The sequence below is a fragment of the Leptosomus discolor genome, chromosome 5 (genome assembly GCF_034619465.1).
Source record: "Leptosomus discolor isolate bLepDis1 chromosome 5, bLepDis1.hap2, whole genome shotgun sequence".
NCBI lineage: Eukaryota > Metazoa > Chordata > Aves > Leptosomiformes > Leptosomidae > Leptosomus > Leptosomus discolor.
In genome coordinates this window covers 22137924-22156535 of record NC_141395.1, presented here as the reverse complement: position 1 = coordinate 22156535, position 18612 = coordinate 22137924, and the positions used below count along the sequence as shown (strand labels likewise).

The 18612-nt window shown below is 40.7% G+C and overlaps 1 protein-coding gene across 1 annotated transcript in view; it reads right to left on the bottom strand.

Moving 5' to 3' along the window:
* Nucleotides 1–4890: 4890 nt before the first annotated feature.
* The window catches only part of DHRS9 (dehydrogenase/reductase 9), a 31174-nt gene continuing 17452 nt past the window's right edge, over nt 4891–18612 (bottom strand). The window contains exons 2-5 of the mRNA XM_086465002.1: nt 9092–9439; nt 7168–7426; nt 5998–6161; nt 4891–5121 (exon numbers count right to left, since the gene is read on the bottom strand). Coding sequence (XP_086321128.1) covers nt 4895–5121; nt 5998–6161; nt 7168–7426; nt 9092–9410 — 969 coding nt within the window. The 5' untranslated portion in view covers nt 9411–9439 and the 3' untranslated portion in view covers nt 4891–4894. The remainder of the gene's footprint in view (nt 5122–5997; nt 6162–7167; nt 7427–9091; nt 9440–18612) is intronic.

The following is an 18612-nucleotide window of genomic DNA, read 5'->3' as shown; positions in this document are numbered from 1 at the left end:
AGTTTTTTTCCAAGAAAATTGTCTTGTTTTGTGAATGTACAATGTTATGCAAAATATTTCTTGTTTGATAATTGTGGAGCACTAAAAAAGCTACTTGTCTTCCAAGGGCATATCGATTTCCCAATAGCTGCTTGGAGTGGCAAAGAGTGTGTTTCCAGAGAAAATGTCAGCATGATATTTCAAGAGTATTGACATATCTTCATAAATATTGAATTCTGATTACTCATGTAGCCAGTAAATAGCTAAAGGCAGATCCTGCTTTCCATTAAACCTTTGATATTTGCCTGGCAAATTGAGAACTCTTGGGATAGAGCTTGCCTTCTTATGCCTAGACAAGTGCCATTATAAATGGCAATTGATTCTAGGGAAAAGCAGCATGACTACCCTGAGAGCCCTTTAAGATCCTTAGATGACTACAAAATACAACATCCCTTTTCTTCTCTGCACTAAAGGAAACCGAAGCACATAGACTATATTGAAGCGGGATGTAACCGTTTTACTCCCACAGCAAATTTGCTTTGGTAGTTGTGCCAAAGAACCTCAGATTGGGGTGAAGTTTGGGGTCTGGGTGTGCTTTGGATTCCTTCATCTGCCACTGTGCTGGCAGTGCAAACCTCCAAAAGTCAATGCTCTGCAATGGGTTAGAGTGACCTGCCAGGCATGCTGAGGAAGAACTGCCAAGGGGAAGTTTAGGGACTTGGGTTCTTCAGAAATAGCACTCATGTAGCACTCAGTGGAAGGTTTAGATGTATCAGACAAAGCTCTGACAGATCACCCAACAGCTCTCCAGAGTCTAGGAAGTACAAACTTTAGTAATTGGTCATCCTGCCAGAGCTATAAAATCCCTGGTCTTCAGGTAACAAATTGAACAAATATGCAGGCACAAACACATCACATCTCCCACTCTTAGGTGTGATATTGCTACATGTGCAGAGCTTTGTGCTTTTGTTTGATGGAAAAGGAGTGCTTTTTTGTATGCTGTGTAAAAATGTCAATGTGATGATTCAGTTTGGTGGTCCACAGATAAGTTAAGATCTTCATTAATATGTCACCTCAAAAGAAATACATCACCAAGCTCTCCTACTCAGCATTTTGCAGGGAGATGAATGTAGTCTGGTACAATGGGGGCTGATTTCTCTGTATGATTGTATCTTTCCTTGTATGGCTTGCACTTCAGATTTTTACCACAGCATCGGTAAAACACCCAGGATAATAAAACCCTGTAAACTCTCAGGTGACTGACCCAGTAATTGAAAATAAATTAGTAGAGAACGATTCCAGATGTTTGGAAGAACATTTCCGAGTCAGCATTTTATTCAGACCCTGTAGGTGCTTAGGTAAGCAACAATTGTTAAAATCACTCTAGAAAGGAAGGGACTGCATGTTCTCTTGTCTGTGCACTCAAAAACAAGTGCTTAATTAGTTCTCTTAGCTGTTCTGCAAATGCATACAATGGGTACTGCTCACTATAAAAATAGACACAAATTCTGGTTTTGTGCTGTTACTCACATTCAGGGGAGACATCTGCAAGTTCAGTCTATACCTCCAGGTGCTCACAAGTTGCCTTCACCAGTTATTTCCAGTGTCAGAACATAGAAACAGCCCAAGTCAAACTTGTAAACTTGTGTAAGACCCGCATGGTGATAGTTTCCAGAAAAATCTCACTGTAAATTCTGTGTCTGGTGGTGCTTTCTGATCACCGTACATCAGCTGACAAGCACAGCCCTCTCCCTACTGTTGATAATGTTGTGATGCTTCTACCTTAGGGACTTACTTGGTATTAATCTTCTGTATATACTCCACTCCTGCCTGTGTTGTATAAGTATTGCTGGCTATATATAGTAATCTATGGAGCCTGGGGGACTGTCAAGACTCATTAGGCAGAACTAATCTACGCAGCTGGGAAGGACTGATCTGTGCTTTATCTTGAAAGCAGCAGGAGTCTTTCCATTGATTTAACAGAGCTTGGTTCAGAACTCCACCTTTTCTCCTGCATGTGAGCGAGTTATTATTGATATGCCTTAATCTTTTAAGATATATCCTTGTGTGTGAAAACTGAGGGATGAAATTATTTTTTCCAGTGGAGGATCAGCTTTTTAGTACTAGAAAGAAATCAATTGCCTGAGTAACTAACCAATGTTTTTCAAATAAAAGCTCAGATTCTACAAACAGCAAACAGAAGCTCTGCAGTTTGTGTGGGAAAAGACTCTAACATATGACTGCTAGGCTACTTGTGTGTTTGCTCCCTGACCCAGAGTCTGCTGGGCACTTCTGATCCAGCTCTGAGTGCTTTTCATTGCATAAAAATGTAAGCAGAACTCCTTTTCCCCACTCTTCATGCCTCCCCATTCATAGCGCTGTGCAGTGCTGGATGCTGCAGGAAGTGAGGAGGCCTGGCAAAGGCTGTTCTTAATGGCAGAATGAATGAATAAGCTTTCTTGAAACTAATTGAATGAGAAGAAAATTAAAACTGGGGAAAACAAGCAAGGTGGTAGGACGGAACTCGAAGTGATCTGGCCCCATTTAGTTGAGCAGACAATGGCAATGGCCGCCCATTCCAGACTGGCCAGTGACACCTGTCTGGCTGCTCCGTGCCAGGAGCTGCAGAGTTAGGTCATCCTCTGCTTGGTGGGCAGCTCTTCCCCATCCAGTTTCTCTGCCTGCTCATTTTGGCTTGGGCCTGGAAGTTCTTGCTGCTTTTGCCACTCTGAGTGCCACACTAGAGCTGTGATGTTGGTTGTAACTGTGCTTTCAGTACTCTCCAGGCAGTCAGGAGATGGGTGCAGCTTCGGGGATTCAATAGTGGACTGGCAGAGGTTTCTTTTCCAGCACAGGCCTGCAGACGTGCCTGCTGGGCCTGCCTAGTCCTGTCTGGCCTGATTCAAATGACAGGCTCTGCAGCATGGTTGAAATGACCATAAAACAGCACTCCACCAGCATGCAAAGCCCATCACCAGGGAACATTTCTCCAGCAGTGTCAGGTCAGGAGTCCTGCTATGGTAGGTAGCAATCCTTTGCCAAACAAATGGAGAGAAAACCATAAAAGGAATTTCTCTTTCTTTACTGCTGTTTTTTTTTTTTTTCCTCAGCAAACTGCTTTTGCACTCCAGAAAATAATTTCAGAAAGCTGAATAGATCCTGCTTATCATCTCAGAAAACATCAAAATGAGGAAAGTTCCCTTTCTCACAGAGGGTCCTCTGACTTGCTCAGAGCTCAGCATGTGAGGCAACTTAACAGAAGAGAAACCACATAAGCAAAATGTGAGCTCCATATGTAGCTTTCCATTAGAGAACTTCACATGAGACAGTCTTTCACCTGCAGAAAGCAGCATTTGAATGTCTGATTTCCTATTGACTCCGTAGGTGTAATGAGATCCCTGATTCCTAGAAAGGATGTGCAAAAATTACTCTGCTTGAAGCATAACATTGGGGAAGGAAATTTGGTTCTCAAGTGAAAAGCAAGAAGCTAATGTTATTCCTGCTGGACAAGTGAAGGTTTTGAAGCGCACCTTTGTGTGCTAGCTCTAACAATGTGACCGCAGCCAGGTCCTGTGGGTGCAGTCCCCCAGGACATTCTGACCTTGTGGAAGTCATGGAATTTCTCCTGAACAAGTCCCTTCTAGTCCCTAAAAATGTATGTCTGAATATTCACCTGCCTCATACACTCCTGTGAGGAGGACAGGTTTTGATAGGCATAGCAGAGCACACTGCAGTTTGCTCATTTCTGGAAGTCACTGGCTTTTGTTTCTGGCATTTGGGTAAACAAGGTGTCTGATTCCAGGAGAGAAAATGCCAGCAGAATCTCATCCTCCGTGCAGTGCGAAGTAATACATTGAGCAGCTGATATTTTTCATGCATTTCTAATTTAAAAACTGTATTTACAGCTTGAGTGCCCTGTTCCAAAATCTGTTTCTATTTTCTTTTAAATGTAAGCCTTTGCAATGCTAGGGTCACACAGCAGTTGACAGTATTCCTGTGATCTGACATGAACTGAATTCAACTAGCCAAACTGTAATTTCTAAAGATAAAGATCAGAGTAGGTGGTGCAATTTCATACTTCCTTTGTTTCTGTAATCACTTTTGGCTGAGTAATCTTGATGGATCAAAAAGAAAGACTTTAACTTCTAGAAAGGCTCTGTGTGAAATGACACCAGGGCTGTCTGCTAAGTTCAGAGGACAAGATTCACATCCCTAAGGCCTGATGCTGCCTGCTCTGCAGGAGCCAAGAATTTCACTGGGATGGAACGATTTCTTGCCTGGAAAGCTAACAGCTCCTGCAGACTGGGACAGGGAAGCTACTAGCTCACCAGACAGCAGCCGTCGGCTTATATGTTAAATAAAGAAAACTTGGTTTTCTGCCACTTTTATTAACACAAAGGTGGTCGTAAAATAAAATCTGCTACAGCAATGCCATCAATACCTGTAAGAGTAGCCACTTGAGAGTTATTCACCTCAAATGTGCTCTAGAAGCTTTTTCAGAAAATTGAGATATAAACTAAATGACCAAGCTAAAGCCTAAGTGTAGCTGCACTGAGAAAAGTAGAATTGCTCTTTTGCAAGCTCCACAGAAATAGAACTGAAAACCAGCACTATTTGCATAGCCACCAGGTAACTTGCTCTTGAGCCCGATCATGACACAGCAAATTCATCAGCATGAGGAAAGCATTTGTTTCATCTCTGAGTAGTTTCCATGGCAGTGGAAAATGGCTTCCTGAGTAACCTGCAGTTACAGACTCAACTGTAATAATAATAGCAGATATTGGAGAAATAGATATATTTCTTACATTTATAGGGAATATGTGTGTACTTCATGTATAGTTTGTATCATGCCGACATAAAGGACAGATCTTACAGCATCAGCCTTGACCGTGATGGGGGATATATTGGTAAATATTTACTTTGTGTGGGAAACTGCAAGCTCTGCTCTGTTCCGCAGCAGTAAGAAGTCTTGTATAACTGCTGGCATTCTTGAGAGGGGATTCCAAAACAACTTGGCATCCTGCCCAACAACATAATGGGCATGTGGATGGAGGCTAGTTAGGGCATGCTCCATGCACTGAACAACCGGTGAAATGTCCTCGTTAAGACAGGCCTTGGACAGCTTTTGTTTCTTTGCTGCATCTGTAAAGCTCAAAAAAAAAATCATTTAGTGACAGCCAGGCAAGATGACTTCTAACTCTTACCCCCTGCCACCACTGATCTGTCCAGTTTCACTAATGGATTGGTGTTTCTTGTTTCTCCCTATGCAAGAATTTATAGCAGTTTCTGAGGAACAAGTTTCAATCCATAATGACCTTGTGATATAGTTGACCCCAGGAGCAGTCTAGTTACCAGTAATTGTGGAAAAGTCATGGCAAAACCAGGCCTGTGTGGTGTGAGGACAGGCAACCAGCATTGACAGTAGCTCAGAATAAACAAAGCGATTTAAGAGGCAAAGGGAAACAGAAATGCTGTAGTTGTAAATGAGCCTCTTGTAGTAAGGAAATTGATTTGTGGAAAGTTGTGAAACACAATTGTAAAGAAGAAATTTGAGAGGCAAAAAGTCCGAGGATCAAAAGACAAGCAGCCCCTGTTCAAGTAGGCTTAGCCAAGTGTCTGTCAGACAGGTCCTGATGGTTGTCTTCACTGCTGGGGTTAGCCGAAGCAAAGGGAATTGATCCGTATTTGATTACTAAATAAATAAACAATAATAACAGAAAAACACCAAGCACATTGATTACATCATCAGATAAAAGTTTTTCTGTTTGGGAGTTTGCTCAAAAGCTTTATGCCAACACGAATAATTAATCTTTAACTGAGATTAGAATAAAGCTTCCCAGAACAAGTCTTTTGTGCAGATCGTCATATTGTGATGCAGATGCATTTGAAGAGTAAATTTTCATATAACAGTCTTTCCAAAAAGTCAGAATTATTAGAAAATACAATGCTACTACGCAAGGCTTTCTCAGCAAGAAATGCATTGCTTCTTTTGTCACAAATGTCTGGAAATTGCCTCACCTTTCTGAAAATACTCCTCTCCATATTGCATTTTAACATCAGGGGGAAGCTTATTCCAAACAATCTCCTTCTCTTTCATAATCTTTGCTGGATTGGTTAGTGCTGTTTTGAACAGTCCAGGTTGAATGCAACAAACCTTAACTCCAAAGGCTTTCATATCTCTCCTGTAAAGATAGCCCAACGATTTAGTCGCATTAGACTTTGTTATTAATACTGTGGGATTTTTTGCTATACTAACACTTTTATTTCTGTCTTTACATGGCACAGCAGCACACAAATACTGTGAGGTTTGTTCATGGTTGTGAACTTTCAGCTTGTTATCCCTAAATGAAAGAGGGACGAACTATCTTACCTGCTTCACAGAGTGAGAACATGCGTGGGCAGTGACTGTGCAGTAGCTGGCATAGTGTATTTCACATCCTAGTTTCTTGCAGTAGCTAATTAGTTATCTGACTTGTCTGTAACACTGTCTGGGTGCCTAAATGCAAGTATGTAGAGCCATTTTACATGTCTTGGGGAATCCCTCTCAACCTCTGGATGATGCTCCAGCTTGGTACTGTTCCTTCTGGTCCCAACTCATATCTGTCAGCCTTGTGTGAGTGCCCCTGTATCTAAAATGGCACACAAACAACTCCCTTTCTGTGTTACAAGCAGAAGCCACAGTGGTCCCCAGGTTTAGTTTGCTATGCTATCTAGATATCTCTAATGATTGGAATAATTAAGAGAAGATACTTTGGAGGACAACGTTTAGACAAAAGTTACTATCACACGTTAACTCATGGTATGTATTTTTTCTGGATGGGCAGCTGCTGGAAGTTTCTAGGTGCCCTTTTTCAATTAGGACAGTTAGGTTCATATTGCAAAGACATCTCAGTTCCCTGGGGTGGAGCTTACTCTGTAATAAGGCCTCTGTGCACACTAAGATAGGTTATGAGTACCAGCTGTGCTGCAATAATACTTAAGGACAGTTTGTGTGCCCAACAGACTTTGTACCAATTCAAAAGCGACATAATCTGTGTTGAGCAAAAGAACTTTTAAGAATTAGTCCAAAGTGTCTAATGTTTTTCAGTTTTATACCAAGTGCCAGGATTGTAAATCAGCTCCTATTCTGCATGTGACGGTTTTTAGTTAGGAAAAAAAAAAGGTCTTTCCTCATAGTGAGTGTTATACCTTAAGCTGTCATTAAATCCTTCTACTCCAAACTTTGAAGGAAAATAGCCTCCACCACCGAATGCGAGGCGACCTCCAACACTGGATATATTTACTATCCTTCCCTTTGCTTTTTTTATCAAGGGAAGCATCTTTATTGTAACATTAATGAGTCCAATTAAATTAACTTCAATTGGTTCTCTAAAGTCCTCAATATCCAACCAGTCCGTAGGAGCTGATGTCCCCATAATCCCAGCATTATTGACAAGTCCCCAGAGACCTGCAGGGAAAAAAGAAGAAAGTCAGGAAGCAAATTTTTACCTAATGTGTCAGATTAATTGAACTGAGTGAGACTTCACAGAAAATCAATGAGGGACCAAGAAGGCAAGGACAATTTGGAGGAATTGCTTGAGAATGTCCTGCAGCTTTATTCTTGGTGTCAAAGTTTTATCACCATGCTTTCTATCATCTTTTGCGTAGTCTTGCCCCTGCCACAGCATTTTGGGCAGGGGATGGTATTGCCTTTTTATGGGAGAAAGGAGAGTAGAGGAAGACCAGGTGTGGCAAAGAGCAACTATACTGGGTGACAGGAAATAGGTAAGAAATAGACCTGGCCCTTGGTACAGGTAGAGTGTCCTGAGACGCAGGTAAGTGTGCCTCGGTTCTGAGATGGTTGAGGTGCCAGGACAATAAAGAACAGCTCTTGATAACAAAAAAAAATTAAAAATCCTTCTTAAGGGTTTGAAAACAAGATGGGAACTGTGTGACAGAGAAGGCTTTTGCTATTTTTTTTCCCCCCACTGACGGTTTTGTTGTAGCAGAGAACTTATGCCTCACATTGACTGACATGCCCCAACCGGAAATGGGAAGGATCTTTTTTCACATAAACAGCCAGCTCCAAAAAATGAGATGGAGGCAGGGAAAAAACCACCAGATTGATTTGAAAAACTCTTCTGAGCCCTCAGAAGTGGGAGGGGAAAAAACAAAACTGTAAAACGAGCTCTTCTCTTGTATCAGCTGTTGGAGCTGTGTGAATGAATGCTTTTGCTAGTCTGACCTTACTCATAGTTTTTCTTGGTGAAAAAAAAAAAAATCACTTTTGGCCTGAAACCAAGCACAGTTTTAAATAAAAGCAATTTGGCAAGTTAAAAGCAATTTTATGAAGAGATGAAAGGTCAAATGGAGATTGGAATTTAGCATTAAGTATAATTGGTACTATGGCACATCATAATAGACCAGATTTAAGACTCATAGAAGGTAGCAGAATCCAGCTTATAGTATCTTGGGCATTTGTAAACTCTACTGCAATACCACTCCTACTGAAATCAATTAGCATCAGTAATGTCAGCAGCATCTTGTCTTGCATAACTAGTTGGGTTGGAGATAAGGGGTTTTTCTGTTTTTCAGATGGTCTTGCAAACAATATTCCAAAATAGTTATATTTAGATTTATTCAACAGAGTTCATACCTAATTTTGCTTTTGATAGAATGAGTGATTACTTACAAGTAATTTGTTGCATGTGTTCAGTTTTTAAGATAAAAACTCTTTAAGCTTTTCAAGCAGAATTTATGTAATTTGTTCCCTAGCCGGGTAACAAGTATGGGAGGGCTGAGCACTTGTGCCATAACCCAGATAAGCATGTGCATGCAAACCATCCCAACCAAAGGTTCCAGGAGCTGCATTCCTGTTCTTACAATGGGGTACCGATAAGCCTGACTATTTGAGCACATTCCCAGATATTTACCTACCATACCACTAACTAGATGTACGAAACATCCCTCTAGTGAGATCTTCTTTCATGTTTCTGGAAGGTGACAAGACATCCACACACACTTGTCAAATGTAAATTAAAATAAGCTGTGAACATAGCATGGTATTTTTAGGAAAACTCTATTGCCTTTTTTTTTTTTTTTTTTTTTTTAAGACAGGTATCACAATACTCACCTTCTGACTGAACTTCAGCTTTGACCCATGCAGCCACTTTCTTAACACTGTCTGAATCTCTCACATCTAACAGCACTGTCTGAAGCTGCTTTGAGGTCACAGCTTTTAACTCTTTGGCTGCTGTTTCAGTCAGACAGCTGGCAAAAACATGGAATCCTTTTTTATCAAAAATCTTTGCTGCCATATTTCCAAATCCTGTGTCACATCCAGTGATGAATATATATTTTCCGGTGAGATTTGTAACCTTCATCCTGTCTCTTGCCTTCCAATGCCACCACAGAGAGACAATGCCAAGACAGAGTAACATGCAGAAAAGCATTTTTACTGGAGTCTTCCGGACTTGATATCCTGAAATGAAGAAAAAAAATCCCAAACTGCTGCTAGTTTTTAAGGGATTGTTAGTTGTTTTTTTTGGGTTTTTTTGAGTTGGCTAACAGCAACTATTCAGAGAAGCAGGCACAATTCAGGGCAGTGGCATCCTTGTGCTAAAACAAACAAAAAATCCTTCCTCGAGCAGAAATGCGAACTTGAAATATACTGTAATAAGGTTACAAAGCATAACGTGTATTAGGTTACTCCTGCCAAGTCAATAAACTCCCACTGAACACATCTGGGAGAAACGCTGACTAGAAAAGAGTAGCAAAAATGAAATATTTGCATGGAAACCAACAGAAATATTTGAACTTAGTGTGAGCTCATAGAAAATTAAAGAGTAAGACAGGGGCCAGCTGGCAACAAAAGGTCAAGCAAGATCAGCAGGATTCAGAACCTTTCTTGTTACTGTGGATACTCAAGCAATGCTAGCCTGGAAAAATTATTTACTTTGTTTGACTAAAACTTTTGGCTGTCAGTGCCGGACTCTCAAGAAAGAGGGTAGCAAGTACCGTCACCTTGCTTCTCAAGAAATAAATTCCCAACAGCTAAGCTGTCGGAGTGTGCATGTGGTCCCTGAGCACAGGAAGGAGGGTGCAGGTTGGAGCACTTCCCCTGCCGGAGTGAAGCTTAGGCAGCATAAAAACATGCAATACTGCAAAGTATGTTTGGGAAGAGCCTGTGTATCTGGAATTATACTCCAATTGACTTAGTAGTGAACTTATAACTATTGATGATAAACGAAATTTCACTTAGAGAAAACAATTTAGTTATACTTCTTCATTAGTACTCATGGCCTGGAAAACAGGCGATGCCTAATGCAATCGACTAAAAAACAATCATTCTAAACAGACATAAAGGAGTACAGATCTATTCAGAGATTGCTTACACCCAGTCCCACTCTGCAGGAGAAGATGCAATGAAATTGCATTTACTATGGCCAAATTCTCCATGGCAAAACTTAATTTAAAAGGAAATTGTAAACACCTGATGTTTTTAAGCATCGCAATAGGAACAGGAACACTGCTTTTATTTTCTGCACGTGAAACTGTTTTCTGCTCTAACATGGGATGTTCAATATATCTCCATTTTTATTCCAAACCCTGTGGCTGGTCATGGTGTTCACTTACATAAATACATATGCTGGTGAAATGCAGCTTCTTATGCTGGCTGGATGTTACCCAGGGTGTTGCAAAAGTTGCGATGCAGAGATGCTAGGTTGTGTTGCTTAACTTCCTGTGCAGCACCAGTCGTGAAGCAAGTACGAAGAAGTGATTAGGTAACTGCCTTCCCTGTGTAGTATTTCAAAGTTCCTTTACGACACGGAATTTTTTTCTCTCAGCATGTATATGCATGCACAGCAGATACAGCACAGCGGCTGGCTTTCCTTCTCTTGCAACCCTTACTAAAATTACCTCTCTTTTTATAATATTCCTTGCTCTGCCTGGAGTTGCCATACACCTTCGCAGCCTTCCTTCGCCTGCAGCTGACTAGCAGCCTTGGCAGTGCCTGGCTGTTATGCATGAGAGCCAGGACCAGGCTTGCTCCTGGAGGCTGTGTGGAGATCTGCCCTCCTTGGCATGGGGGCACTGTTTTCCCGCCACTCCTGCCCTCCCACAGCTGCCTGCCCCTGGCCCTCAGCCATACTGGGTAGCTGCACCTGGTGCGTGCTAAATCCTGTGCAGGATCTGGCTGTGGTGGCAAACCAGGGGGCGCCGGGACAGAGAAGGTTTAAGAGCCTCTCTCAAGGAGACAGAACTGTGTTTCACCATGCCCTACATCAATTGTAAGGTAGATATAAAGTATAACTAGTAAATTAACATAAACAAAACAGAGTTTTGGCCTGATTTGTAATCTTGTAAATAAACAAAACCAAAAACCAATTTAGCTGGACTGAGGGAAAAGGCCTGTTCTTGTCACGGCAACAGGCATGTCTACAAACAGGGGACTTTTAGACAATCAGGTTTAACTTCTGATCCCTGTGATCTTTAATCAGTGGGTTGGTGGGACTTGATATTAAGTTAATACAGTCCTGAAATTACAAGGTTTTCAGTCAGAGTGCTTTGCACAGGCTGCGTTTCCAACTCCAGTCTGCCAGGGAGACTGACAGGTCTGGCACCTACTCTCAGTGGCCTGGCTTTGCAACGTAAAGATCTATCTCCAATTTTTTTATAGAGTCACAAAGCAGAAAAGAAAAAAAACCCAAAGGGCTTGTCAAGAAAAAAAGCATTTTTCTCTAGTTTCCAGGAAGAAGAGTGATAAGGGGCACCTCGTCAGAATCCCCAAAGGCATTTGAGTGGTGGCATTTGAGAGTGGTTGGGAAAGCAGAGGCGCAGGGGACAGGCAGGCTCAAGAGGACATAGCACCTTCTGACAAGAGCAGACGAGGTGACCAAGGGGCCAGTTGCCCAGAGGGTAGGGCAGGTACTCTCAGAGATGTCTTTTCAAAAGATATTTTTTTTTTTTTTTTTTAGCACATTGAGTCTCTTAGTTTTGATACAAAAGTTACAGTTTGCATTTAAAATTGTATTTTGTTTTGTTTTTTAGAAATGTTGCTATCTCTGCTATTTTTCTTTGCACCAGTGTTTGGAACAGAGAAAAAATCATTACCAGCTGCCAGGCTTGGGTAGGATCAACAGGATAAGTGAGTGCATGTCCTGCTTCTGGTGCTTTCTAAGAGCAGATGGTGAGAGGCTAACTATAGAAACAAGGTGAGTTAGCAGAAGTAAGTTGCTTCCTGCCTGCCTCCCAGCTTCTATGCTGGACCCACTGTAAATGGTATTTTCACAGAATCATATAGAATCATAGAACAGTTTGGGTTGGAAGGGACCTCAAAGATCATCTAGTTCCAACCCCACTGCCACGGGCAGGGACACCTTCCACTAGACCAGGTTGCTCAAAGCCCCATCCAGCCTGGCCTTGAACACTGCCAGGGAGGGGGCAGCCACAACTTCCTTAGGCAACCTCTTCCAGTGTTTTTGCAGTTTCAATGTAGCATATTTTTTGGACCAAGAAATAAATACACCATGATTTAGTGTCTCTGTTCATAATTTAGACTACAGGAGAAGAAATAAGTTTGTTTCTTTCTTTGTGCTAGCCTCCCATCTGGAGGTATCTGCTCCCAACAATCACAGACTTGGACTTTTTACTTTTCATAACAAGAAGAAGTCACGTTCACAGAAATATCCCCATTGTGTCTAGAGGTACTTTCCTTATTTCACAGTAAGGAAAGTATCTGCTATTTCCCATTTCAGTATGAAGAAATGTAGTTTGATTGCAAAAAGAAAAAAAAAAAAGGAAATTGACTTCCTATCAACAAACAGCTTTTTGCCTGCAGGAAAAATGATAAAACCCAGCCATCAAAAGAGGAAGTCTTGCTCTTAGGTGTAAAAATGAAGTTTCCTCGTAGAATGCTTGCTAAAGATCTTTGGAAAGGACAGTAACTTTTCCAACAGTCATGCTGCTTTGAAGGAAATAATGTACATATGCACCCCATGGGACTGACAATTCCATTTTTAATGGTGTAAATCACAAATCAGTAAGCTCAATGTAAAATTCAGTTTGCATTGTACACGTTTGTGTAACTGTGGCAGTGCCAAGAAAAGAATAAAGCCAACCTGACCAGCTGTGTGTGCATACTGACCTTTCCTGCAGCTTCCTGCTCCTCCAGTCTCTGCCCTGATCAGAGTCCCACAGAGTAGCCTGATTTTGTTGGTTTTGCCCTCTAGTTACCTTTATAACTGTGATAATTTTTTATAGATTAATTTCATAATCAGAATTTAACAGATGACACTCCAGGAAGAGATGTGGAAGTCATCTGCCTAATAATTTAAGCTGCAAACTGTATCTACTTTATTTCAAACGTCCCTTACCTTAAATCAGGGTACCGAAAGAGAGCTGTAACTTGCTTTTATTTAGAGTTCACTTTACTTTCACCTTCATACTATTTAGCTGAAAATTTTTGATAGCATGTGGAGTAAAATATTTTCAAAATCCAGAAGAAACAAAGAAGTGAACAAAGTGTTCTCCTTTGTTTTTCAAAGGATCAGAGGACAGGAAGATAAAGCATCATGCAGAATCATAGATTCCTAGAATGCGTTGGGCTGGAAGGGACCCCCAAAGGCCACCTAGTCCAACTCCCCTGCAGTGAGCAGGGATATCTTTAGCTCAATCAGGTTGCCCAGAGCCCCATCAAGCCTGATCTTGAATGTCTCCAGGGATGGGGCCTCCACCACCTCTCTGGGCAAACTGTTCCAGTGCTTTACCACCCTTATGTTACAGAACTTCTTCCTAATATCCAATCTAAATCTAACCGTTTCTAGTCTAAAACCATTGCCCCTCGTCCTATTGCTACGTGCCCTGGTAAACAGTCCCTCCCCACCTTTCCTGTAGGCCCCCTTTAAGTGCTGGAAGGCCGCTAGAAGGTCTCCTCAGAGCCTTCTCTTCTCCAGGCTGAACAACCCCAACTCTCAGCCTGTCCTCATAGGGGTGGTGCTCCAGGCCCCTGATCATCTTTGTGGCCCTCCTCTGCACCCTCTCCAACAGGTCCATGTCCTTCTTGTATTGAGGGCTCCAGAGCTGGACGCAGTACTCCAGGTGAGATCTCACCAGAGCAGAGGTGTACTACAATATTGAGATCTGCCTTACACTTACGACACTCTGAGGTGCTGTCACTGTAAGTGGCACAATTAAGATGGTGATTATACAGAATTGAAAAATCCAGTGTCTCTTCTTGGCCTCAGAACCACTGTACGCTTACTACAGAAATAAATCTGTCTATGAAAGGTTAAAAAGTAAATTAATGAAGAATAAGAGCTGTCTGCCTAGTGCCTCTGTCAGACAAGAGGTTCCAGATGGCTGTATTGCATCCAGGCTTTAGTGCAAAACACAGAAACAAGCTGCTTATCTGGAGCCTCAGCCTGCAGTGGCAGACTGAGTCTATTCACCTGGTCAAAAACTGTGGCCACCTGCTCCTCCATAGCTGTGAGCACTCAGTGCTAAATTCCTGATTATCCTTAGGAAGCTTTGGAAGCATTTTATTTGATTGCTGCTACTAGGTGTGCTCAATACTGGAATAAATATCAATAGGTTATAGACTACAGCTTAGAGCTGACGAGTCCTGTGCCAAAAGAGCACATGGGCTTTCATTTCTTACTGAGAAATTATCTGTACAGGAATATCTAAGATTAATTTTTATTCACTTTGTCTTAGGAACTGTTTGAAAAAATCCAGAGAAGAGATGATTAACTTCATTTGGAGTGATAATATGCTAGAATAAACAGCTACTCAAATTGAGCGAAGAGCAGTTATATTACTGCATTTGGCTCAATGAATTGTGATCTTTTTCTTCCTGTGCAAAGTAGTTTTAAAATTACGTGAGCTGTAAGCAAAACATTTCCCTTCAACTCAGACCACAACTGAGGGGAATTATCCTGGCAGTATGTCTCATCTTTCATGAACTAAATATTATCTATAACCTACCAAAAATGCAAAAATTTTGCATGTCTCCCCTATGAGAATTCAGGGATGGAAGCATCTGTCCTCAGTGTCTTTGATTTACTGAAGTCCTGCTCTCTATTGTTTTATTTCAGTGGCTAATTCTTCATTTACTGAAGGGATGACTCTAGCAACAGAAACTGAGTTTTCCCTTCCGAGGACATCAGAAGGAAACAAATTTCTAGAAGTCTTGAGGAAATGGAGTGGATTTGGCTAGATTTTCCACTAGCACTGTAAGAGGGAAAGGTGATTCTGTGTGAGCAGGACCAAAACTGAGTGCTTTATGTTCTCCACTTCACTCTATGCAGACAGACGATTTTTCAGCATAGATTAGTTTTTATGGCACACGTCATAAAGTCAGGTCAGAATTTATTAATCTTCAGGATTTTTTTGTAGGGATGAGTTGAGAGAAGCGGAGGTTTAGAAGGGAGCAGAGCACTTCAAAAAGATTGGGGTAGTCTGTGGTCTTATCTCAAATTCATCACTGCCTTAGTCTGCTTCGTTAGCAGTGTGAAACAGGCTCTGCACACACTTTCTGAATGCTTAGATCAGCAATCTCTCTAAGTGAAAAGACTAAAGTTATTTGTGTAAAGCTAAAATTATATTCTGTCTCTGGCAAGCCAAGTCTTGTCTGGAGATGCTGGACCTCCTTGCATGCTAAGTGTGAGCCCTGCTCAAGTACCTTGAAAAGCAAAGGCATGGCATGACCTTTGGCCATATTACTCCTGAAGAAGCTGTCAGGGGAGAATGAAGGAAAGCGGAGTTCTGCTTCACCATATAATTTTTCTTCCAGCCTTTCGACTCCCTGCACTGCAAGTAACTGGTTTCCTTTTTTATCCCTGGCTCTATGATGTGGTGGACAAGATGATTAGCACAGTGACATTATCTCGAGTAGTGTTATACTCAAAGCTATGCCGTGTACATTAGTATAGAAGTAGGCTTCTTTTTGTTAAGAAAATGGGAGAAAACACTAGGTTTGTGTTTGCCTATGCTGTCACTGTGAACACAATAATGATGCTAAACAAGGAAAATGGAGCTCTAGTTAGCTATGTTTAATCGTGATGCACTTCCGCACACAAGGCTTTATGATGGAAAATTTGAGAGCACAGAAGACTTGTGGAGAGCTGACAATCATTAAGATTAAGGCACTGCCTTTCTATCTTCTCCTATCAGTCAGGGCTCTCTCTAGTGAGAAGTAATTCAGAGGGGAACAAAACCATGTCTGCAATCTCTCTCTGAACATTGTGGTGACATTGGCTGAGGTCACAGCATTGTCCTCACCAATGCCCCTTATTGAAAAATCCATGGAGGGCTCATCTCCAATGAGGATTCACTACTACTCAGAAGCTTCTGGCTTGTAAAATCTGCATGTTAAAGGAAGGATGGAAGTCATGATGAGAGGGACAAGCTAGGGGTTAGAAAACAAAGCTTTTGAGCAAGTTTCTAATCTAAATTTAGCTTAATCTCTGAAACAATTTTCATATTATTCAGCTGATGTTGCTATTTACTGCAGGGAAAGAGTGTACGCTGAATTATTGCACAGCTAATAAAGTAATTTTATACTAATGCTGATAACGTAATGCTATAATAATCTCTTCTCATACATTCATTGCAAACTTTTATTTCCGTAGAACCCTCTGTGGTCTCCATGTGTATAATTGCTTTCCAAGTGCCCTGACTTTATGTTGTGAGATTACATTAGTCAAATTTAAACCCTCCCTTAGATGTCAATGAACTGTAACCATTGTGACCGCCTGGTTGTTGACCCAGGTGCAAATAGCCAATGCCCAATTTAAAGATTCAGTTCTGACAGATGGGTTAGAATAATGAAAACATGATAGGAAATGGTTGGGTGCTTCACTGACTAATTGAACAGGATCCTTGCAATTTGTTCTATGATACATGATTTTTCACAGTGACAGGTGAGTAACAAATCTGTCATGTTTAATGTATCAGAGTCAACTCATGATACTTCCTGAACTGAAATGTACCTGTATTTTTTTTTTTCAGAACAATCTAAGCTAAATGCTAAATTCCCTTTGGACAGTTAGAAGTTTGGGTTTGGGTTTTTTTTTTGAGTTGTTTGTTTGTTTGAATGGGATTGTTTGAAGAATAAGACATTCAAGTTCTATTTTGAAGCAAAATGCCTTTCTGTATGTATGCTATCATTAATATCTGAGGAACCTATTTTTAAAGAAAAATAAAGGATAGTGCTTTCAGGGCCAATTTTCATTGTTTCCGCCCTCCCCCCCCTTTAGGTTAAATAAAGATCTCGTGAATAAAGGTGTGATTTGAAACAGATTTCAAAGGGCTTTGGATCAGGTCATAATGGCACTTCATTCTACCGGATATGTTCCTTTGTTAACATTCTCCAAATGTTACTTGTTTAAATCTGGATTTTGAGTTCTTTAGAGATTTTTGTTTATCAAAAAATCCAGCAGCCATACCTTAATTGGCTAGAGTAAAATGCCATTTCACTTCAGTGCAGTTTCTGAGGTATTCTCTGTTCCTAGTTTGTATTTTGCACACGTGGGGTAGATGGGATGATGTAACACCTATTATCTCTGATTTCTATTATCTAAATAATTTTAAATGCAGACATCACCAATAGTATTTTTCAAGATGTTGTACTGATACCCAGTTAAACATTCAGACCCTGAGGAAGGTTATTTTAATACTCTAATACAGCATGATAACCTGCTATACTAATCTGTTTAAGTCAGCTAATGAATGAAGCCTGCTGGACAGGATAGTATGTGGATAGCTTTAGAAAACATAGGAAAAATGTGTTTCCTTCCAAAAATGTGGCACAGCCACAATTTTATTGGAAAAGTGACATAATTCCAGAAAGTTTAGCTCTAGCAAGTGTTTGTAAATAGAATCCTTATTCAAGTCTATCAATCATTAGGGGCTTTTTGCCACTTCTCCTATTATTTAAAACTGCATCAGCACTCAGGCTTAAAAAAAAAAATTGCAAAATATATTTCATGGTGTTAAAATACAGTGTCAGAGCAAGCACTGAAATGAGACTTCCCAGCATGATGTTCTATACTGGTATTTAAAGGACAGGTTGATTTTTACAATGTTCCATTACAAAATTTTGTATAGATGTTATGATTGCAAAGGCAAAGAAATAGCTGAAAGAGGACAGGTGGACAGTGACTTTGCTTTGCTTTACTTTTGCCTTCATCAATTTTCAGGATGACATTATACATTATCTTTCTGAAGCAGAAATGCAGTGGGGATGTTTTTTTAACAACTTCATAGCTTTTCACTGGAAGCCACATTCAGCAGTATGGTTCAAATGGTTTATATCACTTCATTATTGTATGTTCATACTTCTGTGAGGTCATAAAGTATTTTAAAGCTGCTGGAATGTGTGTGTAAATACTACCCTTGAAGTTTAGATTCATTTTGACAGCAGAACAGATAGAACAACACTTCTTTACGCCAGCAGCACACATTTTCATAGCCCAGGTGACATTTTGGCTTATACTAATTTCAGTGTAAAATCAGTGGTTTGTCTATTAGCTCAGCTTTCTTTGTACGGTTCTATTACTTGTGTGCTAAACAGCACAAAGTGGTCAGTAGTGGATCTAGAAGCAAATGATGGCTTCATATTTAAGAACAAATTGCTAGTAAAATTACCATTGT